A 27,980-nucleotide genomic window follows, 5' to 3' on the forward strand; every position below is an offset into this window, starting at 1 on the left:
ATTATTGATAAGGCCTAAAAAGAGAATGAATAATTCGAATCAAATTCTAAACAAAACAACAACTTATTTTAATATTAAAACAAAGCAGACCATGGAGGGTTTTACGCACATCCTAATGTTTCACAGTAGCTGGACAAAGATCCTGAATAAATAGAAAGGGAGAATGTCCACTCACCGTTGTACTGCTCCCAAATAGGCCTATGTTTTATAAACATAGTCGGAACCATCTTAGAGATCAGATCGCTATCACACATCTCTACAAGTACCATTATAAGTGTCCCATGTACATTGTCACAAGTTTGGTTGTAATACAATTTTATGAAAAACAAGCAATCAGTATTTTTTTAACAACAACAATAATAAATACATGTAAAATGTAATGACATCATAAAATCTCCAGGATTAAAGACACTGTTGAACCAGCCTTCGTTATAGTAGGCCCGATGGAGGGCTTTCGGAAATTAGCACATTGGATTATGTTTTTAAGGACACATCTTAAATATTTCCAGCCACCCATCTGAGTGCAAGCAAAATTATATTAGACAGGTAAATAGCTGAACCTGGCGTTAGGGCTGGAACATGGCAGTTTTTAAATGATGAAACTAACGTGCATTTGACACTAGCGCCGCCTTAACACCAGCCAAAAATAGAATCCTAAAAGGGCATTATCATAATTTTCACAATTTCACATTATTGTTCCAACCTCAGTGTGGAAATATATATAAAACACAGGAAAATCCAATTTTTGACTGCACTCAGCTTTTATGAGGACCACTCTACCCTCTGTCATAGTCCATAGTGCAACTGAGGATCCAGTCCTGCGTTTCAAAGAGATAAAACCTCTAGATTAAAGGGTTCTTGTCATACAAACCAGTTAACATAAACTCTGTCCTCTACTGCTTGTAACACTACATCTGTAGATAAATACCATGATAAATAATATTTTAGAATGGCTTCAGAAGACCTTCTAAGCTCATCCATCGGTTCATATCTAACAGCTACATGTGCTTCCGATGGACACCATCATGGCTTTCAAGTTAGGTCTTACCTTGTAGATATAGGTGGCTCCTCCGCCTCCCCCTCCTCCCCCTGCCCACTCTTCACCAGTGAACTCATCTTCTATCACCGAGGATTCCCCCAGGCAGATCTTCTGTGTCAGGGGATTTCTCTACAGAGAACATTTGAATGTGGTTAGATCAGAGAGAGAGATTTTCTTTTCATACCATCAGGAGATAAATACTTCAGGATGACACCCAAGATAGCAGAAAGTTGAAAGGAAAGTAAACGCTCACTAAAATGAATCGGACATATTTAAACAGCAGGTTATCCGGTAACACTATATTTGGATAGTCCATCTGTAGACGCTCTATAGACTATTTACAGACTCAGTAACATGTCGACTATCTACTAACCCCTAGCTCTAACTCTAACCTTAAACCTTATTCTAACCCTAACCCTAACTTTAAACTTTATCTTAACCTAACCCTAACCCTAACCTTAGCAATCAGTTGCTTCTCAACAGATAGTCTGTTGATAGTATGGCCATCTGTAGAGCATCTACAGATGAAAAATCCGGACTATCCAAATAAAGTGTGACTGTTTATCCACCCATAATGTCCCCCGAGGTAACCTAACTCTCCCCTCTACGACTCACCCCTGGACAGGCATCCTCCCCCTGATGTCCCACCAGTATATACATGATGTCTCCCTTCTCAAGAGGGAAGATGGCTGAGATGAAGACCCCGTGGGAGCGCTTGTTGTGGTTCTTTGCTCCTTTGCCACCTGCGGCTCCATAGGCTGAGATCCTAAGGATTGCACAGTAAACCATAGAAATGGAATTAATAGAAAGTGTGTCTTCATTCAAGTCAATGATGACATAATGGTTGGACCGGCAGCCATTTTGAGTGCACCCATGCCAGGAAGTAAAAGCAGGAAGTGTACCTTTCAATCTGTGTTGTGATTTGTTGACATTACAAAAAATACATTCCATTGTTTGATCCACATAAATTAGCATCATTTGAATGAACATTCTACATGACCATGGCAATCCAGCATCAGCTGATAGACCATTCCAAAATACAATGGAAATTATTGCATCACAATATCAGGCAGCAATTGCGAGTGTACCTAAGAGTTACCAGATTGCCAGGGTTAGAGCTTCCAAGCCCATTCTATTCATTCTATTTCTATGCAGTAAACTATGGTGGCAAAATAACAAACTTTGTTATGTACATGCGCTGTATGAGCCTTAAAACCTGTACATTTCCACTGGCTGTTTCTCTCATGTAAGAAGAAGCCCGTGTTTTTCCTCTATTTTCTGAGCAACTTGGTCACTCGGCCAAAGACAAAGAGGTTCTGAGAGTGACCACAGGTTTCGGTCCATCCTGTTCTTTTCGTATCTTTCAAAGGCACTGCTGTGTGGAGATAAGAGAACAGAGACTAGCTTGAGCAGCAGTGACAATTCTATCAGCAGAAAGGAGTGACAAACTGGCGTTATCACTTGTTTGTGTGCAATGTTCCCACCATGCTCTCACACACCTGCTAAACTGCCACGTAGACAGAGGTTGTATTTTCATATTAAGGCTCTTAACTCTGCGCTGTGGTTGAGTGGATTGTTAACCAGCTCCAGATTTGCAAATCTTCTAATAAAAAGTTGTTGTTTTGAAAAATCTGCTGTCTCTCTTCCTTTTGATTAGAAATTCCACAACAATTCTTGTCGATGAGGATGGGATGGCTAACTCCGTTCGCTGATCGATCCTGGGACTCCAAGGTTAACTACACGCAGGGGCTGCATTAGATGTGGCTTGGGGAGCCCACACTCCGCCTGAGTGGAGCAGAAGGGACCCGCCTCGGACCCTCCAGGCAGCGTCAGTGGACAGATACGCCATTCCGAACAATAAAATGAAGGTTGAGACTGACGTCTCTAAAGTGCAAATATCTATAAAATATAGATATTGTTATAGTCACAGAAGACTAATGTGTGTAGAGGAAAATTCACTGTGTGTGAGTTTCACTGTGTGTGAGTTTCACTGTGTGTGAAGAAAACCTTGTCTTTGTGACAAGGAGGGCTCTACTGTGTGTGGGGAAGAGAATTCATTGTATGCGAGTTTCACTGTGTGTGGGTTTCACTGTGTGTGAAGAAAACCTTGTCTTAGTGACAAGGAGGGCTCTACTGTGTGTGGAGAAAACCCTGCTTTATAACACATTATTTGGCAAAGTACTAAATGAATATGAATTGATATGCCATGGTTTGTAATGGTCAGATGTAAATCCATGAGTTATGTGATTTCAGGACAGGGTCCTGAGATAGAAGTAAGAAACTATTCCTGCAGGTTAGCACATTATTTTGGAAGGAGCAATTTGACCAATGGAGCCGTAGGTGAATTGGTTATACTTGGGATAAAACACATACAACATTTTGTATTAGGGGGAAATACTGTATGGGTACAGAATTCTAAATTACATAAAGAAATGACAAAATATTTTGATGGCGAAGAAACAACCCCTTTTGAGTTAACCTATGATGCATTTATTTTTTGAGTTAACCCATATTTCATTTGAAGAAAGAATGAGGTCCCTAACTAAATATAGCTTGTTTTGTGTGTTTGTTTTTGAGTGTGTGTGTATAGATGGAGTTTCCAAATGGGAGCCAAGAGCAGCAGGGGAGAACCCTGTCGGCCCAACCCGCAGACTGGACCAGGTGAAGGTAATGGTGGATAAGTGAGGCAGGAACATTCGGGAACAGGTACCGCTCTGGCACAAGGTAGCAGAATTTCCCTTGAAAGGCACATTAAGTGAAATTTTGTTATCAGAATGTGGAAAGAAGTTACAGGACTTTGAGAGATTAACCAAGAAAGGCAAGGCAAGTAGAATAGACTGGGATGATTTTAAGAAGTGGGAAAAAGAAGCAGAGAAGGGCAGATAAGAACATTAAAGGAATAATGGTAAATGATTAGAAAAGAAGGAGAAACAATGACTTTTCACCTCCCTATTATACCCCTGAATCCACTGCACCAGCACCTGCCCTTGTTGTCCAACAACGGTCTGCTCAGCCCCCTCTCCCGCCGCAGCTCTACCCCCAACAAGACCTGATAGGACTGCAGGACCATCAGACCCCTCAGAGGCAGCCCCAGAGCAGTAGGAACCATTCTACACACCACCTACAATGACTCCCGTTTCACTGGAGGACTACAGGCATAGATTGGAGAACTGTTTCCGCAAACACAGTGGCATTAGACCAGCAACCGATGACTACAACAGCCTCAACACCAGCGTTCCTTGCTGAAAATGGCCACAAAGTTTCTAAGAAAAAAAAGCTGGAACTTGTGTCTAAAACTGTTAAGTATCTAGGACATGATATTACACCAAATGGTGTCTCAATCCGTTAAGTATCTAGGACATGATATTACACCAAATGGTGTCTCAATCCGTTAAGTATCTAGGACATGATATTACACCAAATGGTGTCTCAATCCGTTAAGTATCTCAAATCAAATCAAATCAAATTTTATTTGTCACATACACATGGTTAGCAGATGTTAGTGCGAGTGTAGCGAAATGCTTGTGCTTCTAGTTCCGACAATGCAGTAATAACAAGTAATCTAACTAACAATTCCAAAACTACTGTCTTGTACACAGTGTAAGGGGATAAAGAATATGTACATAAGGATATATGAATGAGTGATGGTACAGAGCAGCATAGGCAAGATACAGTAGATGGTATCGAGTACAGTATGTACAAATGAGATGAGTATGTAAACAAAGTGGCATAGTATAGTATAAAGTGGCTAGTGATACATGTATTACATAAGGATACCGTCGATGATATAGAGTACAGTATATACGTATGCATATGAGATGAATAATGTAGGGTAAGTAACATTTATATAAGGTAGCATTGTTTAAAGTGGCTAGTGATATATTTACGTCATTTCCCATCAATTCCCATTATTAAAGTGGCTGGAGTTGAGTCAGTGTCAGTGTTAGTGGTGGCTGTTTAACAGTCTGATGGCCTTGAGATAGAAGCTGTTTTTCAGTCTCTCGGTCCCAGCTTTGATGCACCTGTACTGACCTCGCCTTCTGGATGATAGCGGGGTGAACAGGCAGTGGCTCGGGTGGTTGATGTCCTTGATGATCTTTATGGCCTTCCTGTGACATCGGGTGGTGTAGGTGTCCTGGAGGGCAGGTAGTTTGCCCCCAGTGATGCGTTGTGCAGACCTCACTACCCTCTGGAGAGCCTTACGGTTGAGGGCGGTGCAGTTGCCATACCAGGCGGTGATACAGCCCGCCAGGATGCTCTCGATTGTGCATCTGTAGAAGTTTGTGAGTGCTTTTGGTGACAAGCCGAATTTCTTCAGCCTCCTGAGGTTGAAGAGGCGCTGCTGCGCCTTCTTCACGATGCTGTCTGTGTGAGTGGACCAATTCAGTTTGTCTGTGATGTGTATGCCGAGGAACTTAAAACTTGCTACCCTCTCCACTACTGTTCCATCGATGTGGATAGGGGGGTGTTCCCTCTGCTGTTTCCTGAAGTCCACAATCATCTCCTTAGTTTTGTTGACGTTGAGTGTGAGGTTATTTTCCTGACACCACAAATCTAGGACATGATATTACACTGTGGCATGAAATTGGCTCTAGAGCGTGTGGCTGTGATTCTATCTGTACCACAGCCAGTACCACAGCCAGTTACAAAACGACATATGTTGACACTTGCAAATCTTCTATTGTCGAGCCTGGCTGCCTGAATATGCTGAGGTTGTACAGCCACTCTCTGACCACAAGGGGGCGATGAATGACAAGATAAAGTGGAATCCAGGGGGACTCAAGGAGAACCATTAGTGGTTTATGCAATGACTACGGTTGCCACTACTCTAGAGAGTGCTAAATTACCACCACATCTGTCAGCCCAAGCTGCATAATTGTTTGCGCTCACTAGATGCATTTTGGCTTTGAAATTGAATTTAAGGGAACAAAATGTAATTAAAAATATGTCTGGAATTAGTTAACTGATTGATCTAAGAGTTGACTGCTGTTAAGAAATGTAACTGTTAAATAACTAAACAAATAAGGAGGGCTATCCCATGAATTAATGTGTGGACGCACACAATAACAGAATGATTGTGAGTAAATTATTGCATAATGATGAACTGTTTGAACTGTTTAACACATTTTTCTTGAGGACAGGTCAAATACCCGTCAAGTACAGCGCTGGAATGATACGTTTCTATGCTCTGTGTTGCACTTAACAATACCCTGAAGTCTATTTTCCCCAGAATTGAAGCAGCTTTGCCTGAACCAAATGGAGGACAGCTCCACAAACTTCAACCAGGTGATTGGGTGGTCATCAAGGACCTCCACGGAAAGATTTGGCACCAACAGCGCTGGACTGGTCCATTCCAGGTGCCTCACAACTCAGACGAAGATGTACCAGCCGATGAATCGTCGTAAGCGACCCGAGTAGGCACGGGAAGACCAGGACCAGACTCTACGCATAATATTTGTTGCTTTGGTGGTCAGTCTTCTCATTGCAGCTGTTGTCTGGGCCCTGGGAGAAGTGGCCACAATGCAACTGAAGAGTACCAGCACAGTCCCACAGTGGGACTTAACTAACAGCCGCTCCAGCTCGAGCCAATGGCAGACTCAGGATGGGAGTCCAGCAGAAAATAACCAGCCCATTGTTTAAGAAGTCGGAATCAATGCATCAGCGTGATGATTGTCCTCTTTGCTCAGATGAAGAGTGTACTTCTGTATGACTGTTTGACTGTTGAAATTATTCCCTTAAGAATGTTTTGCACCATGTGAAGGTAAAGATCTCAGTGGCACAACAGAAGCCATTTACAAAGTTAACTTCTTATGGCTGTTTCCACATTCGGATGAAAAGTGTGCCCAGAGTAAACTGCCTGCTACTCAGGCCCAGAAGCTAAGATATGCATATTATTAGTAGAAAACACTATGGATAGAAAACACTCGGAAGTTTCTAAAACTGTTTGAATTATGTCTGTGAGTATAACAGAACCCATACGGCAGGCAAAAACCTGAGAAAAATAGGATTTTTAGGATGTTTTTAGCATAAATATTCAATAATGTTTCAACCGGAGAATTAGAAATGCAATGGAACGCAGCTACCTCTCACGGGAGAGCGCGTGATCAGCTCATGGCCTTCTGGCAGACCTCTTACTCAATCAGCTCTTATTCTCTCCTCCTTCACAGTGGAAGCCTGAAACAAGGTTCTAAAGACTGTTGACATCTAGTGGAAGCCTTAGGAAGTGCAATTGGACCAAATTTACACTGTATCTTGGATAGGCAAAGAGTTGAAAAACTACAAACCTCAGATTTCCCACTTCCTGGTTGGAATTTTTCTCAGGTTTTCGCATGCCATATGAGTTCTGTTATACTCACAGACATCATTCAAACCGTTTTAGAAACGTCAGAGTGTTTTCTATCCAAATCTACTAATAATATGCATATATTAGCATCTGGGACAGAGTAGGAGACAGTTCACTCTGGGCACGCTATTCATCCAAAAGTGAAAATGCTGCACCCTATCCCAAAAAGGTTAACTCTGCACTGTTGTTGAGTGGTTTGTTAACCAGCTCCAGATTTTCAAATCTTATAAAAAGTTGTTGTTTTGAAGAATCTTCAGTCTCTCTTCCTTTTGATTAGAATTTCCATGACATAACACATGAGGAGACTACTGAAGGCCATGTTTGGTGTCAGGCCCTGTCACCTGTCCTTGAGATTGTCTCCAACCCTCCAGGTGTCACTGATTTTCCCCAGTGTATTTATCCCTGTGTTTCCTGTCTCTCTCTGCCAGTTCGTCTTGTACGTTTTCCAAGTCAACCAGCATTTTTCCCATTCTCCTGCTTTTTGCTATTCTCCTTTTCTAGTCCTCCAGGTTTTGACGCTTGCCTCTTTCTGGACTCTGTACCCGCCTGCCTGACCCTTCTGCCTGCCTTGATCATTAGCTTGTCTGCCACTCTGTACCTGCTGGATCTGGTTTTAACCTTTTGCCTGTCCACGACCATTCTCTTGCCTACTCCTTCTGGATTAATAAACATTGTAAGACTCCAACCATCTGCCTCCAGTGTCTGTGTAACAGTATAACTTTAGACCATCCCCTCGCCCATACCCGGGCGTGAACCAGGGACCCTCTGCACACATCAACAACAGTCACCCACGAAGCATCGTTACCCATCGCTCCACAAAAGCCGCGGCCCTTGCAGAGCAAGGGGAATCACTACTTCAAGGTCTCAGAGCAAGTGAAGTCACCAATTGAAACGCTATTTAGCGCGCACCACCGCTAACTAGCTAGCCGTTTCACATCCGTCACATCTGCATCTGGGTCTCGCCTTGTGTCATGATAGTTTGGTGCTTGGGTCAATGTATAAGAATGGCTACTCAAATGGATTGAATATTGCAAAAAGGTCAAGCCAGTTTTGGTCTCCATAGTGGATCAGAAGTTTCACAGCACCTTGAATCAGGCTGTAACAGTGGCAAAGTTAAGGTTGTGCCTGACAGAGGAACACTAACTTGTATCATCAGCTCAAATCATGGTTAATATTGACATACCAGCGGCAAGAAAAAGTATGTGAACCCTTCGGAATTACATGGATTTCTGCATAAATTGGTCATCACATTTGATCTGATTTTCATCTATGTCACAACAATAGACAAACATAGTGTGCTTAAACTAATAACACACACATTTTAGTATTTTTCTTGTCTATATTGAATACATTATTTAAACATTCACAGTGTAGGTTTGGAAAAGTATGTGAACCCCGAGGCTAATGACTTCTCCAAAAGCTAATTGGAGTCAGGAGTCAGCTAACCTGAAGTCCAATCAATGAGACGAGATTGGAGATGTTGGTTAGAGCTGCCTTGCCCTAAAAAAAACACTCACAAAATTAGCATTTTCTATTCACAAGAAGCATTGCCTGATGTGAACTATGCCTCGAACAAAAGAGATCTCAAAAGACCTAAGATTAAGATTTGTTGACTTGCATAAAGCTGGAAAGCCTTGATATTGTATTGTTGATAAGCTAAAAGCCTTGATATTGTATTGTTGATAAGCTAAAAGCCTTGATATTCATCAGTGCATGGAAAGACAAATTGTCCATAAATGGAGAAAGTTCAGCACTGTTGCTACTCTCCCTAGGAGTGGCCATCCTGCAAAGATGACTGCAAGAGCACAGCGCAGAATGCTCAATGAGGTTAAGAAGAAGCCTAAAATGTCAGACTTACAGAAATCTCTGGAACATGCTAACATCTTTGTTGACGAGTCTACGATGCGTAAAACACCAAACAACAATGGTGTTCATGGGAGGACACCACGGAAGAAGCCACTAATGTCCAAAAAAAACATTGCTGCATGTCTGAAGTTTGCAAAGGTGCACCTGGATGTTCCACAGCGCTACTGGCAAAATATTCTAGGACAGATTAAACTACAGTTGAGTTGTTTGGAAGGAACACACAACACTATTTGTGGAGAAAAAAAGGCACAGCACACCAACATCAAAACCTCATCCCAAGTGTGAAGTATGGTGGAGGGAGCATCATGGTTTGGGACTGCTTTGCTGCCTCAGGGCCTAGACAGCTTGCTATCATCAACGGAAAAATGAATTACCAAATTTATCAAGACATTTTGCAGGAGAATGTTCGGCTATCTGTCCGCCAATTGAAGCTCAACAGAAGTTGGGTGATGCATCAGGACAACGACCCAAAACACAGAACTAAATCAACAACAGAATGAATGGGTTCAACTGAAGAAAATAAGCCTTCTGGAGTGGTCCAGTCCTGAGTCCTGACCTCAACCTGATTGAGATGCTGTGGCATGACCTCAAGAGAGCAGTTCACACCAGGCATCCCAAGAATATTGCTGAACTGAAACAGTTTTGTAAAGAGGAATGGTCCAAAATTACTCCTGACCATTGTGCAGGTCTGATACGCAACTACAGAAAACGTTTGGTTGAGGTTATTGCTGCAAAAGGAGGGTCAACCAGTTATTAAATCCAAGGTTTATGTACTTTTCCCACCCTGCACTGTGAATGCTTACACGGTGTGTTCAATAAAGACATTACATTTTATTTTATTGTTTGTGTGTTATTAGTGTAAGCAGACTGTGTTTGTCTATTGTTGTGACCTAGATGAAGATCAGATCAAATTGTATTTATGCAGAAATCCAGGTATTTACAAAGGGTTCACATACTTTTTCTTGCCACTGTAGCTATAGATTTACTGTAATCAGAGCTCAGCTGAGCCCCCAGACTACTCTTCTGTCCCCATAGATGAACCCCTTTTGGCTGCAGGTAAGAACCCTTTTGATTTCCATGTAGAACACTGTGGGAATGTTTCTACATGGAACCAAAAGGGGTTTTACCTGGAACCAAACAGGTTTTACCTGGAACCAATAAGGGGCCTTCAAAGGTCATCCTATGGGGACAGCCGAAGAACCCATTTAGGTTCTAGATAGCAGTGTAAGATAGAAAACAACATACCAATGCTAAAAAAGACGTGCAGAGAAGCCCCCCATATCTTCTCATTGTCTATCCTTACCCCTATTAACCAGTGGTGTACCACAGTCTCTGAGAGGCTGAGAGAATTTGCATTTTTAAAATAACATTTCCTGCTATTCTACACAGAGAAAATGTAGCAATTTTACAGCTAATTTCCTGTAATTTTTTAGATGGTTTATGACGTGTTCATATTCTGTCTGGGGAGGGGAGGGGGCACCAGAGAGATCTTAAATTATTAGAGGGCCTATGTCATAAACCCTCAAAGTTCCAGAAAGGGGTGAAAATGGCAGTCATATTGGTGTCCAACTGGAATTAATGGCAGCCATAACCAGACTAATTGGAATGAATAGCATTAGGGGCATAATCCTGATTTTACTTATGCAGATAAATAAAACAAAGTCATGTAAAATATCAGAAATGTTGTAATATAATTATTACCAACCTTAAATATTGTAATATAATCATAAATACTGTTTATACAGGTTTTATACAAATGTTCTGTATAATTAGCCTGGATCCCGAGCGGCACAGGCACTGCATCTCAGTGCAAGAGGCGTCACTATAGTACCTGGTTTGAATCCAGGTATCACATCCTGCCGTGATTGGGAGTCCCATAGGGCGGCGCACAATTGGCCCAGTAATGTCGGGGTTTGGCCTAAGTAGGCTGTCATTGTAAATAAGAATTTGTTCTTAACTGGCTTGCTAGTTAAATAAAGGTTAAATAAAAAATATAATAAATATATGTAAACAGAGCATGAATGTCTAAACATTTTTGGGGGTGGAAGCTTAGAGTGATTTGTACTGATTTCAGCCAGTCTATGGCTGTGGATTAACTGCATTGTTTTAAAGGAATGTTGGCATATTGCCAGTTAATTTGAAACATTTATGGAATCATTCCCCTAAAACTGTCTCGCTAGCTAGCTAACAAACATACATACAGTGCAGATAAATTCTTCAAAATAATTATTTAACACAATATCTTATCACTTGACTGGCAAACCATAGTTGACCAATTCCCTGACCCAATTGGCTGACCTTTATCCCATTTTAAGAAAATTCATGTCCATTCTAGTATTCTAATTCCTAATTCTATGGGGGCAAACTCCTAGGGTCCCCCAAGAGCCCCTGGGCCCCCAGCCTTGTGGGGGATGCGGCGGTGTATGGTAAGCCAGTGCTTTTAGCATCTAGTGTTGTAATAAGGCCGCGTGACTAGGACAGCAAACCAAAAAAATGAGTTCAAAGCCTTGGTTTGGCAGGGGCCAGATTAGGGAGAGAGAGTGAGCACAGATAGACTAATCTAAGTCTCTATCCGGTGAGTCATGCTTCTCACTCTGCCCCAGTCTTTCTATCTCTCACACACACACACACGCACACACAAACACACACACACACACACACACACACACACACACACACACACACACACACACACACACACACACACACACACACACACACAGACACACACACACACACACACACACACACACACACACACACACACACACACACACACACACATAGCGCAGGAAGGCAGGCAGGCAGGGGCTGAGCCCCCGTCATACTCTTCCTCCCCTAACTTGGATGATGTGAAAATCAATCCTGATACTCCAGAGACTTGCCTATATTGATCGGTCTAGCAGATCCGTGACACTTAGTAGTAGTGAAACTGTATTTAATCAGTTGACTGATTTTTCAGGTTGTGCTGCTTTCTGCCAGCTGTCAATACTGATGTACAGATGCAATCATTGGTCAAGAGGCTTGTTTCAAGCATCTTCTGCACCGCTCCCGAGTATACTACTCGCCAATGTCCAACCTCTTGACACCAAGGTAAACAAAATTAGAGCAAGGGTTGCCTTCCAGAGAGACATCAGAGATTGTAACATTCTCTGTTTCACGAAAACATGGCTCACTGGGGATTTTTTATCAGAGTCGGTACAGCCAATCGGTTTCTTCACGCATCGCAGCGACAGAAACAAACATCTCTCTGGTAAGAATAAGGGCAGGGGGTGTGCCTTATGCTTAACGAGTTGTGGTGTGATCATTACATACAGGAACTCAAGTCCTTTTGTTCACCTGACCTAGAATTCCTTAAAATCAAATGCCAACCGCATTATCTACCAAGATAATTATCTCCCCCCCCCCCCCCCCCCCCAAGCAGACACCTCGACGGCCCTGAAAGACCTTCACTGGACTCTATGTAAACTGGAAAACATTTATCCTGAGGCTGCATTTATTGTAGCTGGGGATTTTAACAAAGCTAATCTGAAAACAAGGCTCCCTAAATGTTATCAGCATATCGAATGCATGACCCGGGCTGGCAGCACTCTGGATCATTGCTACTCTAACTTCCGTGACGCATACAAAGCCCTCCCTCGCTCTCCTTTCGGCAAATCTGACCACGATTCCATTTTGTGGCTCCCAGCCTATAGACAGAAACTAAAACAGGAAACGTCCAGGCTCAGGTCTGTTCAACCCTGGTCCGACCAATCGGATTCCACGCTTCAAGATTGCTTTGATCATGTTGACTGGGATATGTTCCAGGTAACCTCAGACAACAACATTGATGTATACGCTGATTTGGTGAGCGAGTTTATTAGCAAATGCATCAGTGAGGTTGTACCCACGGTGACTATTAATACCTTCCCCAACCAGAAACCGTGGATTGATGGCAGTATTCGCGCAAAACTGAAAGCGCGAACCACTGCTTTTAATCATGGCAAGGCGACCGGAAACATGACCGAATACAAACAGTGTAGCTATTCCCTCTGCAAGGCGATCAAACAAGCTAAGCGTCAGTATAGAGACAAACTGGAGTCGCAATTCAACGGCACAGACACAAGACGAATGTGGCAGGGTCAACAGTCAATCATGGATTACAAAAATAAAACAAGCCCACATCGCAGACACCGACGTCTTGCTCCCAGAAAAATTATACAACTTCTTTGCTTGCTTCGAGGACAATACAGTGCCACTGACACAGCCCGCTACTAAAACCTGCGGAATCTCCTTCACCGCGGCCAACATGAGTAAAACATTTAAACATTTTAACCTGTTAGAGCTCTAGGGGCGCTATTTCATTTTTGGATAAAAAACGTTCCCGTTTTAAGCACGATATTTTGTCGCGAAAAGATGCTCGACTATGCATATTCTTGACAGTTTTGGAAAGAAAACACTCTGAAGTTTCAGAATCTGCAAAGATTTTGTCTGTAAGTGCCCCAGAACTCATTCTACAGGCGAAACCAAGATGATGCATCACCCAGGAATTAGCAGAATTTCTGAAGCTCTGTTTTCCATTCTCTCCTTATATGGCTGTGATTGCGCAACGAATGAGCCTACACTTTCTGTCGTTCGCCCAAGGTCTTAGCAGCATTGTGACGTATTTGTAGGCATATCATTGGAAGATTGACCATAAGAGACTACATTTTCCAAGTGTCCGCCTGGTGTCCTGCGTCGAATTCGGTGCGCAATTGCCAGCTGCTTCTACTTTACCATTTGATTCAGGGGAGAAAGCATGTGTCCAAGAACGATGTATCAATGAAGAGATATGTGAAAAACACCTTGATGATTGATTCTAAACAACGTTTGCCATGTTTTCAGTCGATATTATGGAGTTAATTTGGAAAAAAGTTTGCGTTTTGAGGACTGAATTTATGGATTTTTTTTGGTAGCCAAATGTGATGTATAAAACGGAGCTATTTCTAATACACAAGGAATCTTTTTGGAAAAACTGAGCATCTGCTATCTAACTGAGAGTATCCTCATTGAAAACATCAGAAGTTCTTCAAAGGTAAATGATTTTATTTGAAGGCTTTTATGTTTTTGTTAATGTTGCGTGCTGGATGCTAACGCTAATGCTAACGCTAAATGCTAACGCGAAATGCTAACTCTAGCTAGCTACTTTTACACAAATTATTGTTTTCCTATGGTTGAGAAGCATATTTTGAAAATCTGAGATGACAGTGTTGTTTACAAAAGGCTAAGCTTGAGAGATAGCATATTTATTTCATTTAATTTGCGATTTTCATAAATAGTTAACGTTGTGTTATGCTAATGAGCTTGCTGATAGATTTACACAATCCTGGATACAGGGGTTTTTTCATAGCTAAACGTGACGCAGAAAACGGAGCGATTTGTCCTAAACAAATAATCTTTCAGGAAAAACTGAACATTTGCTATCTGAGAGTCTCCTCATTGAAAACATCTGAAGTTCTTCAAAGGTAAATGATTTTTTTGAATGCTTTTCTGTTTTTTTGTGTAAATGTTGCCAGCTGAATGCTAATGCTAAATGCTACGTTAGCCATCAATACTGTTACACAAATGCTTGTTTTGCAATGGTTGAGAAGCATATTTTGAAAATCTGAGATGACAGTGTTGTTAACAAAAGGCTAAGCTTGAGAGCTAGCATATTTATTTCATTTCATTTGCGATTTTCATGAATAGTTAACGTTGCGTTATGGTAATGAGCTTGAGTCTGTATTCACGAACCCGGATCCGGGATGGGGAGATCAGAAAGGTTAACCCTCGCAAGGCTGCCGGCCCAGACGGCATCCCAAGCCGCGTCCTCAGAGCATGCACAGACCAGCTGGCTGGTGTGTTTTCGGACATATTCAATCAATCCCTATCCCAGTCTGCTGTTCCCACAAGCTTCAAGAGGTCCACCATTGTTCTTGTTGCCAAGAAAGCTAAGGTAACTGAGCTAAACAGTTATTGCCCTGTAGCACTCACTTCCATCATCATGAAGTGCTTTGAGAGACTAGGATCATATCACCTCCACCCTACCTGACACCCTAGTCCCACTCCAATTTGCTTAGCGCCCCAATAGGCCACAGATGACGCAATCACAATCACACTGCACACTGCACTAACCCATCAGGACAAGAGGAATACCTATGTAAGAAAGCTGTTCATCGATTACAGCTCAGCATTTAACACCATAGTACCCTCCAAACTCGTCATTAAGCTTGAGATCCTGGGTCTCAACCCTGCCCTGTGCAACTGGGTCTTGGACTTTCTGACGGGCCGCCCCTAGGTGGTGAGGGTAGGAAACAACATATCCACCCCGCTGATCCTCAACACTGGGGTTCCACAAGGGTGCGTTCTCAGCCCTCTCCTGTACTCCCTGTTCACCCATGACTGCGTGGCCATGCACGCCTCCAACTCAATCATCAAGTTTGCAGACAACAATACAGTGGTAGGCTTGATTACAAACAATGAAGAGATGGCCTACAGGGAGGAGGTGAGGGCCCCCGGAGTGTGGTGTCAGGAAAATAACCTCATACTCAACATCAACAAAACAAAGGAGATGATTGTGGACTTCAGGAAACAGCAGAGGGAGCACCCCCCTATCCACATCGATGGGACAGTAGTGGAGAAGGTGGAAAGTTTAAGTTCCGTGGCGTACACATCACGGACAAACTGAAATGGTCCACCCACACAGACAGCGTGGTGAAGAAGCCGCAACAGCGCCTCTTCAACCTCAGGAGGCTGAAGAAATGTGCCTTCTCACCGAAAACAAACTTTTACAGATGCACAATCGAGAGCATCCTGTCAGGCTGTATCACCGCATGGTTCGGCAACTGCTCTGCCCACAACCGTAAGGCTCTCCAGAGGGTAGTGAGGTCTGCACAACGCATCACCGGAGGCAAACTACCTGCCCTCCAGGACACCTACAGCACCCGATGTCACAGGACGGCCAAAAGCAACCACTCGAGCCACTGCCTGTTCACCCCGCTATCTTCCAGAAGGCGAGGTCAGTACAGGTGCATCAAAGCTGGAACCGAGAGACTGAAAAACAGCTTCTATCTCAAGGCCATCAGACTGTTAAACAGCCATCACTAACATTGAGTGGCTGCTGCCAACATACTGACTCAGTCTCTAGCCACTTTAATAATTAAAAATTGGATGTAATAAATGTATCATTAGTCACTTTAAACACTGCCATTTTATATAATCTTTACATACCCTACATTACTCATCTCATATGTATATACTGTACTCTATACCATCTACTATGCCGCACGGCCATTGCTCATCCATATATTTATATGTACATGTTCTTATTCATTCCTTTACAATTGTGTGTATAAGGCAGTTGTTGTGAAATTGTTAGATTACTTGTTAGATATTACTGTACAGTCGGAACTAGAAGCACAAGCATTTCGCTACACTCGTATTAATATCTGCTAACCATGTGTATGTGAACAATACAATTTGATTTGATTTGATATGGTTTAGTCTAGTGCAAAAGTGCTCCGATTGCAGAAACAGTTGCTGCCTGTAGCGTTCATGTTTCTACAACATTAGAAGAACATATCAAAACTTGTATTGTACCCACATGTATCTGTTGGTGGCTGGTACCCTCCAGGTCTGCACTCCTTTGAACGGGCCGTCCTTACCAACAGTGACATTGAAGTTGGTGTTGCGGTACGCGCTGTCACACTGGGCCTGGGTGGGGCCTCGGGGGCCACTGGCCCCACAGGATGTGAACCACCAGGTCATCAGGGACACCTCTGAAGAGAGGAGACAGACACGTCAGTCAACAAACAAACTCCCTGTGTTGCACAGAAAGAAGACAGACAAACAGACATCTGGTAGAACAGCTGCTGAGGAAATCAAAGGAAATTATGTTAATGGGAGCACCTTGTTTATTATGAAAAATGGCCAGGAAAAACCACTGTGAAAATCGAACAGCAAAGGCCATTAGTGATAGAAATGCTAAATATATTCCATTGGAACAGCTGGTAGTGTACCTGAGGCAGAGGGCTCTGGAAGGGGGCTGAGGAAATCTAGCTCACTGATGGAGTCCATTTCATGGAAGAATCTGTGTCCGAGCAGCAGGGAGTTGAGATCTGAGAGGAGGGAGACAGACACATTCATTGCTACAAAACATTCTCTTTCATACATTTTCCATTAATCATGGTCAAATCAAAGACAGAGACAGAGATAGAATTTAGAATGTAGATTTGGTTTAGTGAGCAGCTTAAGGTCCAAAGCTTAGTAGATAAAAAGACATACACTAAGAAAAAAAGGTTATATCTAGAGGCTAAAAGGGCTCTTTGGCTGTCCCCATAGGAGAACTGTCACGACTTCCGCCGAAGTTGGCTCTCCTGCCTTTTCGGGCGGTGCTCGGCGGTCGTCGTCACCGTCCTACTAGCCACTACCGATCCCTTTTTCGATTGTCTGTTGGTTTTGTCTTATTAGTTTCACCTGTGTGTATTTTAGTTTAATTAACGTCCTTATATGTAGTAGGTTGTCCCGCCCTTGTTTTATGCGGGATTGTTTGTATTCATGTATTTGGTGTAGTACGTGTGTGTTATTTCTCCGGTCTATTTTTGATTCTGTGTTGGATTATTTCACCCTGTATGTTGGGTTGACCGTGTTTTTTGTGCCCCGGAGAATAAACTGTCGAATCACTGAAACCTGCTCTCTGCGCCTGATTCCACCCACCTTGATAAAACGTGACAAGAACCCTTTGAAGAACCATTTTTGGTGCCAGGTAGAACCATTTTGGTTCCAGGTAGAATCATTTTGGGTTCCATGTAGAACCCTTTCCAAAGGGCTCTGCCAAAAATGGATCTGCCTGGGACCAAAAATGGATCTGCCTGGTACCAAAAATGGATCTGCCTGGGACCAAAAATGGATCTGCCTGGTACCAAAAATGGATCTGCCTGGGACCAAAAATGGATCTGCCTGGTACCAAAAATGGATCTGCCTGGCACCAAAAATTGTGTTTGGAGCTCTCCAAATAGTCGCTCACTGTACTCGAGCCATACAGTATGTTATAGTATCTACATTGAGACCTGACTGTTTGTGTTGTGTACAGATTGTGTTGCATGGAGGGCTACCTGTGTCAAAGCATGCTGCCCCCAGGGTGATGTCATCTAGGGCGATGTCAGCCTTGGAGCCTGGTCCCCACAGAGCCTTCACCTTGAGGTGGAACCTGGGGGAACACAGATCACAATGAATGGAGAGAAACACAGTATGGCATTAAATCTAGATTTAACATTCATTTTTGTTTTATTAAAATACCCTAAATTCTTTCACATTCTTTCACAGCAATCATTTATCAAACTACAATCACTCAAGAAACTCTAACTCTGAACTTTATGTAATGTTATGTTATGTGTTGACACCTCAGGTCAGTAATTAAGCAGTGCATTAGGGCACCATACCCACTGAGGAGGGCAGGTAGCTGTAGAGTGATGTCCTGCCAGTTATCTTTCCACTGTCCAGACCTCTCCCACACCAACCGGGACATGGTAGTACTATTTTCCTCTAGTGACAACAGCACGGTGCCATTAAACTCCCCATAGAGATACAGGGAGAAATGCAACTGCAGACAGAGACATCCAGAAAGGATGTGAATTAGTGAATTTCATGACATACTTTTTGAAAACTTTAACATGACTTAAAACTATATGAAGTTTGATATTCTGTGTGTAGTACCAGATGGGGGGGAAATCGGACTAATTACAAAAAATGCTAATCAATAGACAGGCCTTGGCTATGGCTAGCATCTCTTGAGGGTGGTTCTAAAACTCCCATAATGAAGATGTCTAGAACTCATCAGTGAGTCATCAGTGAACATGTTGTTGGAAGGGGAGATTGTCTCATCATTAAGGAAGCCATTGGGTGGCTGGATAGATATGCCCATTTACGCCTCTCACCTGACAGGCTGTGGTAGAGACCGGTTGTGGGAAGGAGTAACTCCGGACAGACACCTCATGACTGGAACTACTCCTTCTCACGGCCAGGAACAGGAAGTGCCCTGAGTGAAAAGACAATAACCACAACAAAGAGTGGAGCTGACACTGACGTAGTGCACCAGTCAACAGGGCATGGCTGATAGAGCTCTGAAGAAAACAGTCTTTCAGTCCTCATCTCAAAAACAATACATTTTGCCTTGCAAGTCGATTTGGACTGAAACCAATTGGAGCTATAAACTGAAATGCAGAAAATGAATGGAAATCATCTCAGCAGCAATAGGACATGTTTTACATTACACAACATGCTGCTGGGCTTCATAATACTCAAGTGTTTTAAATAACTGATTGTAAATCATCGACAAACTGTCCAAAGGAATGTAATTCTATTCAGTGATAACCCAATAGGGCATTCCTCCTTTAGGCCAACAAAGCCTTTAGGTTTCAAATGTTTTGAAAACTTGAATTTGAATGAAAATCAAATCAAATTGAATTAGTCACATGCGCCGAATACAACAGGTATATAGACCTGCAAATAGTCTAGGTAGCCATTTGATTAGATGTGCAGGAGACTTATGGCTTGGGGGGTAGACGCTGTTTAAAAGCCTCTTGGACCTAGACTTGGCGCTCTGGTACCTCTTGCCATGTGGTATCATAGAGGAAAATGTCTATGACTAGGGTGGCTGTGGAGTCTTTGGCAATTTTTAGGGCCTTCTTCTGACACCGCCTGGTATAAAGGTCCTGGATGGCAGGAAGCTTGGCCCCAGTGATGTACTGGGCCGTACGCACTACCCTCTGCAGTGCCTTGGGGTCGGAGGCCGAGCAGTTGCCATACCAGGCAGTGATGCAACCAGTCAGGATGCTCTCGATGGTGCAGCTGTAGAACCTTTTAGAGATCTGAGGACCCATGACAAATCTTTTCAGTCTCCTGAGGGGGAATAGGTTTAGTCGTGCCCTCTTCACGACTGTCTTGGTGTGCTTGGACCATGTTAGTATGTTGGTGATGTGGACACCAAGGAACTTGAAGCTTTCAACATTGTCCACTACAGCCCCATCGATGAGAATGGGGGCGTGCTAGGTCCTCTTTTTCCTGTAGTCCACAATCATCTCCTTTGTCTTGATCACGTTGAGGGAGAGGTTGTTGTCCTGGCACCACATGGCCAAGTCTCTGACCTCCTCCATATAGGCTGTCTCGTCGTTGTCAGTGATCAGGCCTACCACTGTTGTGTCATCGGCAAACTTAATGATGGTGTTGTAGTTGTGCCTGGCTGTGCAGTCATGAGTGAACAGGGAGTACAGGACGGGACTGAGCACGTACCCCTGAGGGACCCCTGTGTTGAGGATCAGTATGGCGGATGTGTTGTTACCTACCCTTACCACCTGGGGGCGGCCCGTCAGGAAGTCCAAGATCCAGTTGCAGAGGGAGGTGTTTAGTCCCAGGGTCCTTAGCTTATTGATGAGCTTTGAGGGCACTATGGTGTTGAACGCTGAGCTGTAGTCAATGAATAGCATTCTCACATAGGTGTTTCTTTTGTCCAGGTGGGATAGGGCAGTGTGGAGTGCGATGGAGATTGCATCATCTGTGGATCTGTTACGGCGGTATGCAAAATGGAGTGGGTCTAGACTTCCTGGGATGATGGTGTTGATGTGAGCATGACCAGCCTTTGGCTACAGACGTGAGTGCTACGGGTCAGTAGTCATTTAGGCAGGATACTTTAGTGTTCTTGGGCATAGGGACTATGGTGGTCTGCTTAAAACATGTTGGTATACAGACACTGACAGGGAGAGGTTGAACATTTCAGTGAAGACACTTGCCAGTTAGTCAGTGCATGCTCGCAGTACACATCCTGGTAATCTGTCTGGCCCTGCGGCCTTGTGAATGTTGACCTGTTTAAAGGTCTTACTCACATCGGCTGCGGAGAGCGCGATCACACAGTCTTCCAGAACAGTTGGTGCTCTCATGCATGTTTCAGTGTTACTTGCCTCGAAGCGAACATAGAAGTAGTTTAGCTTGTCTGGTAGGCTCACGTCACTGGGAAGCTCTCTACTGTGCTTCCCTTTGTAGTCTGTAATGGTTTGCAAGCCCTGCCACATCTGAAGAGCGTCAGAGCCGGTGTAGTACGATTCGATCTTAGTCCTCTATTGATGCTTTGCCTGTTTGATGGTTTGTCAGATGGCGTAATGGGGTTTCTTATAAGCTTTCGGGTTTGAGTCCCGCTCCTTGAAAGAGGCAGCTCTAGCCTTTAGCTCAGTGCGGATGTTGTCTGTAATCGATAGCTTCTGGTTGGCGTATGTACGTACGGTCACTGTGGGAATGACATCATCGATGCACTTATTGATGAAGCCAATGACTGATGTGGTGTATTCCTCTGAGGAATCCCGGAACATATTCCAGTCTGCTAGCAAAACAGTCCTGTAACTTGAACGAGTCACTGGTGCTTCCTGATTTAATTTTAGCTTGTAAGCAGGAATCAAGAAGATAGAATTATGCTCAGATTTCCCAAATGGAGGGCGAGGGAGAGCTTTGTATGCGTCTCTGTGTGTGGAGTAAAGTTAGTCTAGAGTTTTTTTCCCTCTGGTTGCACATTTAACATGCTGATAGAAATTTGGTAAAACGGATTAAAGTTTCCCTGCATTAATGTCCCCGGCCACTAGGAGCGCCACCTCTGGGTGAACATTTTCCTGTTTTCTTATGGTGGAATACAGCTCATTGAGTGCGGTTTTAGTGCCCGCATCAGTCTGTGGTGGTATGTAGACAGCTACGAAAAATACAAATGAAACCTTTCTAGGTAGATAGTGTGGTCTACACCTTATCATGAGATACTCTGCTTCAGGCGAGCAAAACCTTGAGACTTCCTTAGATAATGTGCACCAGCTGTTATTTACAAAATTACACATCGGCGTCTTACCAGACGTATGTCATTCACGTCGGGCTCGTCGGACTCATTAAAGGAAAAAAAGGATTCTGCCAGTCTGTGGTGATTAATCGCAGTTCAGTTCAGTTTTGTTTTCGGTCATAAGAGATGGTAGCAGCAACATTACGTATAAAATAAGTTTCAAAAATAAGTACAAACATCGCAAAGAAACAATAAAAAAAACACAATTAGTTAGGAACACGTAAAACGTCAGCCTTCTTCTCCGGCGCCATCTACAGACTTGAGTGCTACGGGTCGGTAGTCATTTAGGCAGGTTACCTTAGTGTTCTTGGGCACAGGGACTATGGTGCAGGGACTATGGTGGTCTGCTTAAAACATGTTGGTATTACAGACTCGGACAGGGGGAGGTTTAAAATCCCATTGGAGTCATAAAAACCCAAATGGATTTCCAGTCTCTGTGTAATATGAGAAAGAAACCTGAAGGATCATCTTTGCCTATACAGTGTTCTCATTCTGTAGTTCCCCTCTTAGCTCCAGGACCTGATAGAGGAGACTCAACAGCAACTGAAAACCAATTCTCAATACGAACACAATTGACCTGTTGTGTTTTGCACCATTTACCTTGTGTATTTTGCAGAGCTGTCCCCAGCATGTCTTCACTGTCTTCCAGTTCCTCCCCACTGACCCACCTCCAAGAAGACAGCTCATTGGACGTTGACCAGCCACAGGACCCAGGCTCAAAGGAACAGTGGGCTCCATAGGGCAGAGAATCTCCATAGGGACACAGTGGACCAAAACATACTCACTTCACCGGCTCATTCAGTGATCTGTACACTTATAAATACGGATACAGCTTATAAAAATGAAAGCTTTTAGGAAAGTATCAAATAGGGCATGGTGACAAGATCTATTGATTACCCTTTTTAAAGAGCACCTTGTATTGTATACTAACTTGAGCACTCCAGCACATTATATTTTCTTCTCAAAATGTAGTGTCTTTTGAATGTGCAAAAGAAAGGCTATCCTATTGTGCTGAAGCCATGTCATCTCTCCAGGGTTCCACTATTCAATAGACATTATTCAAGTCATTACTTACTGGAGGGATCAGTTTTAATCTCCATGTGGGAACTATTCTTTGCATTGAATGATGAATGTTTTGATTGAGTGTTGAGCAGGTTAGTGTTCTTTGTCATGAATCTTGTTCTGGAGGCAGCTCTGCAAGAGTGCTTAACCCTAACCTTAACCACACTGCTAATCCTAATGCCAAACCTTAAATTAAGACCAAAAAAGCACATTTCTGTTTAAATTAATTTGTACAACATAGCAAATTTGGACTAAATATGAAACAGAATTCACTCAGTTCTGCCTCCAGGACAAGACTGATGACAATACATGTCACCCTGTGAGTGTTGAGAAGGCTTGTATGACTAATGGTGTTGTTGTGAGCATTGATGCAAGGGCTGCAAGCACTGAGTGTACCTTCGTGTTTTCACTAATTATTAAATGCACTGTATAATTTCACAAAGCTGCAGTTTAAAGGAGCATTTCAATTCAAATGACAGTTGAATAATGGTATTTCAGTTTCAAGGGGTGCCTCGGAGAAACTGCAACCTTAACAAACCCACAGATAATGGTCCAAAGAAACATATTAGCCTTAGTGGGAGGACTCTAGCTGGCACTTTTGTCTTTTAATGCAATGTCCATCTAGTGGTTGTTATACTTTGCTATTTGCGTAAGGGACTGAGACATAGAGAGGAGGAGAGCACTTACTGTTGGCTTACTGCTTCCAGTGAAAGGATTAACTATTTATCGTGGTCATTAAACTTTAATATAGTTTATGCAAGCGGCATGCACCCTGCCAGTAGCACCACACTCAACAAAAACAGTGTGATTTAAAGATGGGGAAACTCTTTTTCCCGGAGATGTTTCAAACATAATCTGATCCAACGTTATAAAACTTACTTTGAAATAATATTGTTTTTAGTGAGTAAAAAAATGTATCTAAGTGTAACAGTATAACTTTAGACCGTCCCCTCGCCCATACCCGGGCGCGAACCAGGGACCCTCTGCACACATCAACAACAGTCACCCACGAAGCATCGTTACCCATCGCTCCACAAAAGCTGCAGCCCTTGCAGAGCAAGGGGAACTACTACTTCAAGATCTCAGAGCAAGTGACGTCACCGATTGAAACGCCATTTAGCGCGAACCGCTAACTAAGCTAGCCGTTTCACATCCGTTACACTAGCTAACAATGAATTATGGAGAAGACCTATCTACGGAATAGTAGGGCCAAGTGTAATAAACGGCAATGTGTGGTGGCACTTGGTAAAACCAACATTTTTGCACGGATAGTACAATATTTAGAGAATAAAGTCAAAACGTTAGGCTACAGATATTTTTCTAAGCCATAATCACATGCGACTGCTGGCATCAGCATAGATCACAGTACACTAGACTGGCGGCCAGCCAGCCGGTACACAGGTGAGATGTAAATCTAGTTTGTTTATTACAGTGGTTTGGATAAATTACATTACAAAAGGAAGCAAATAGTTAGTAGAAATACATTTGTCGTCATTTCTATGTCGCCAGATTGACTTTAGATGCAGTATAATGTTAGCTAGCTAGATTGAGAGATCAGTGAATGATAGATAACAAAATTCTTGAACCAGATTACAGGTTCATAACTAGTCTACAGGTTATGGATCAGGTAACAGGCTTATGACACATATGTCAATGATTAGGTGTTACATTGGTGTAGTATTTTTGCATTGACATGGCATACTCTCTAAACAATAATTCCAACAAATTGGCTACTAGGGTATGTCTGCAATTGTTCGTCGACACCACTAGCAAACTCTACTGCTGTTACTACTGCTGTTGCTACTGCTGCTACTACTGCTGTTACTACTGCTGTTACTACTGCTGCTACTACTGCTGTTACTACTGCTGCTACTACTGCTGCTACTACTGCTGCTACTACTGCTGTTACTACTGCTTTTACTACTGCTGTTACTACTGCTGCTACTACTGCTGTTAATACTGCTGTTACTACTACTGCTGTTACTACTGCGGTTACTACTGCTGCTACTACTGCTGCTACTACTGCTGTTACTACTGCTGTTACTACTGCTGTTACTACTGCTGCTACTACTGCTGTTACTACTGCTGCTACTACTGCTGTTACTACTGCTGTTACTACTGCTTTTACTACTGCTGTTACTACTGCTGTTACTACTGCTGCTACTACTGCTGTTAATACTGCTGTTACTACTGCGGTTACTACTGCTGCTACTACTGCTGCTACTACTGCTGTTACTACTGCGGTTACTACTGCTGCTACTACTGCTGTTACTACTGCTGTTACTACTGCTGTTACTACTGCTGTTACTTACCCTTTGCATTTATTCTATTACATGCTCCAAATGCAACTCATATTTATTCTTATCTTATCTTACAGAGGAACATTTGTTTTGTCTTTGTAAGATAAACAGTCATACATGCATCACTGCTTCTCAACCACGATCTTTCATATTTGAAGGGCCATTGTGTTCAGTTGTGAACCAAAAATTATATTAAGCACAAAGTGTGCGTCTGCCAAATAGGCACCATGTAGATAAGTGTCAGTCCACTGACTGGGCTGGACAAGCACGAATATGAATGAAATCATCCTACTGTGCTTGTGTAAGGGTTGACTATGTACAGTACAGTGCATATGGAAAGTATTCAGACCCCTTCCCTTTTCCACCTTTTGTTACATTACAGCCTTACTCTAAAATTGATTAAATAAATACTTTTTTTATCATCCATTTACACACAATACCCCATAATGACGAAGTGAAAACAGGTTATTATAAATGTTGTACATTTATAACAATTTTAAAAAACAACAGAAATACCTTATTCAGTATTCAGACTGAATAAGAGAGACTCGAAATTGAGCTCGGGTGCATCCTATTTACATTGATTATCCTTGAGATGTTTCTACAACTTGATTGGAGTCCACCTGTGGTAAATTCATTTGATTGGACATGATTTGGAAAGGCACACACCTGTCCATATAAGTTCCCACAGTTGACAGTGCATGTCAGAGCAAAAAAAAGCTATGAGGTGTAAGGAATTGTCCGTAGAGCACCGAGGCAGAATTGTGTCGAGGGACAAAACTGGGGAAGGGTACAAAATAATGTCTGCAGCATTCAAGGTTCCCAAGAACACAGTGGCTTACATCATTCTTAAATGGAAGAAGTTTGGAACCACCAAGACTCCTCCTAGAGCTGGTCACCCAGCCAAACTTAGCAAAAGGGCTCCCGAGTGGCGCAGTAGTCTAAGGCACTGCATCTCAGTGCTACAAGCGTCACTACAGACCCTGGTTCGATTACAGGCTGTGTCACAACCGGCCCTGATTGGGAGTCTCATAGGGCGGCACACAATTGCCCCCGCGTCGTCTGGGTTGGGTTTTGTCTGGGTAGGTCGTCATTGTAAATAAGAATTTCTTCTTAACTGACTTTCCTAGTTAAATAAAGGTTAAATCGGGGGAGAAGGCTTTGGTCAGGGAGGTGACCAAGAACCCAGTGGTCACTCTGACAGAGCTCCAGAGCTCCTCTGTGGAGATGGGAGAACCTTCCAGAAGGACAACCACCTCTGCAGCACTCCACCAATCAGGCCTTTATGGTAGAGTGGCCAGACAGAAGCCACTCCTCAGTAAAAGGCACATGACAGACCGCTTGGAGTTTGCCAAAAGGCACCTAGAGGACTCTCAGACCATGAGAAACAAGATTCTCTGATATGATGAAACCAAGATTGAACTCTTTGGCCTGAATGCCAAGCATCACATCTGAGCAGAAACCTGGCACTATCCCTGCAGTGAGGCATGGTGGTGACCAGTGGCGATTATAGCATGTAAATCTTGGTGGGGCAAAAAGAGAAGAAATGTTGGCTGCATGCCAGCAAAGCTACTACACAACACAATACTAAATGGTGACAAATGGTTCCCACAAACTGTTAGGGCCTACATAAAGCTGACCTAACAGCAGTCCCAACAGGACACTTTACCACTGCTACACCTGGCTATCAGAGGACCCTTGTCTGGCAGCGAAACTGTACATTCAGCCTCATTTACTGCCTTTTAAAAAAACATAGCTGATATGGCTGACCTGCTTAAACAAATGTTGTTTCTGCTGAGATGGACAATTGAGATGTATAAACTATGGCATAAGGGGACGACAAGCAGATAAGGGGCAATCCGTAATTTCGATTAAGACTTTAATGAGCGAGCTAGGACTGACGTAGTCAATATGACTATTTGTTCAGCACTTTTGAAATGTACAGCGACAGAATTCAGAACATGGGCCGTTCTTACGGTGTTCTCCCTGTACACCAAGTCAGAACTGTAGGATAAATAAAGGGGGCATATAAGCAGACAATGAAAGCTCTTACAATGATTACATTTCTCTAAAACAGGTTATAGGCTACATGTGCATCACCAAATCAAAGCAGTAGGCAAAATTAAGAGGGGAAAATAGACCAAATTATTAGGGTGAGGCACATGGGCTACTAACAGCTTACTACACAACATACATTTAGTATTACTTTCTTAGATACAGTATACATATCTCCCTGGAATATTACATAATTTATGCAGCAACATACAATACATTTTTGGACTCAACTTGTTGTGATGTGCTCACTTGAACAGGAAGGTGGCGCGGCAATCCTTCGTGGGAAAATTTTGTCACCAAACATTGTCATCAAAGTCTGGCATTCTCTGGATTTATGGTGCTTTCAAGACAACTGTGAACTCAAGGTTGAGTCATGATGACGTCAGTGATCTTCAGGTCGTAGCTCTAGAAAGAAGCCAGAGTTCCGGATTTACAATTCCGAGTTAGACG

General features: G+C 43.0%; 1 protein-coding gene across 2 annotated transcripts in view; it reads right to left on the reverse strand.

Moving 5' to 3' along the window:
• LOC110498079 (leukocyte tyrosine kinase receptor) overlaps nt 1-27,980 on the reverse strand; it is an 87,794-nt gene that overhangs the window by 17,952 nt on the left and 41,862 nt on the right. For both annotated transcript variants that reach the window (XM_036955023.1, XM_036955022.1), the window contains exons 7-14: nt 22,714-22,863; nt 19,181-19,281; nt 18,686-18,846; nt 18,359-18,453; nt 17,264-17,362; nt 16,849-17,023; nt 1,655-1,805; nt 1,049-1,168 (exon numbers count right to left, since the gene is read on the reverse strand). In XM_036955023.1, coding sequence (XP_036810918.1) covers nt 1,049-1,168; nt 1,655-1,805; nt 16,849-17,023; nt 17,264-17,362; nt 18,359-18,453; nt 18,686-18,846; nt 19,181-19,281; nt 22,714-22,863 — 1,052 coding nt within the window. The remainder of the gene's footprint in view (nt 1-1,048; nt 1,169-1,654; nt 1,806-16,848; nt 17,024-17,263; nt 17,363-18,358; nt 18,454-18,685; nt 18,847-19,180; nt 19,282-22,713; nt 22,864-27,980) is intronic.

This window comes from Oncorhynchus mykiss, chromosome 19, assembly GCF_013265735.2.
Source record: "Oncorhynchus mykiss isolate Arlee chromosome 19, USDA_OmykA_1.1, whole genome shotgun sequence".
NCBI lineage: Eukaryota > Metazoa > Chordata > Actinopteri > Salmoniformes > Salmonidae > Oncorhynchus > Oncorhynchus mykiss.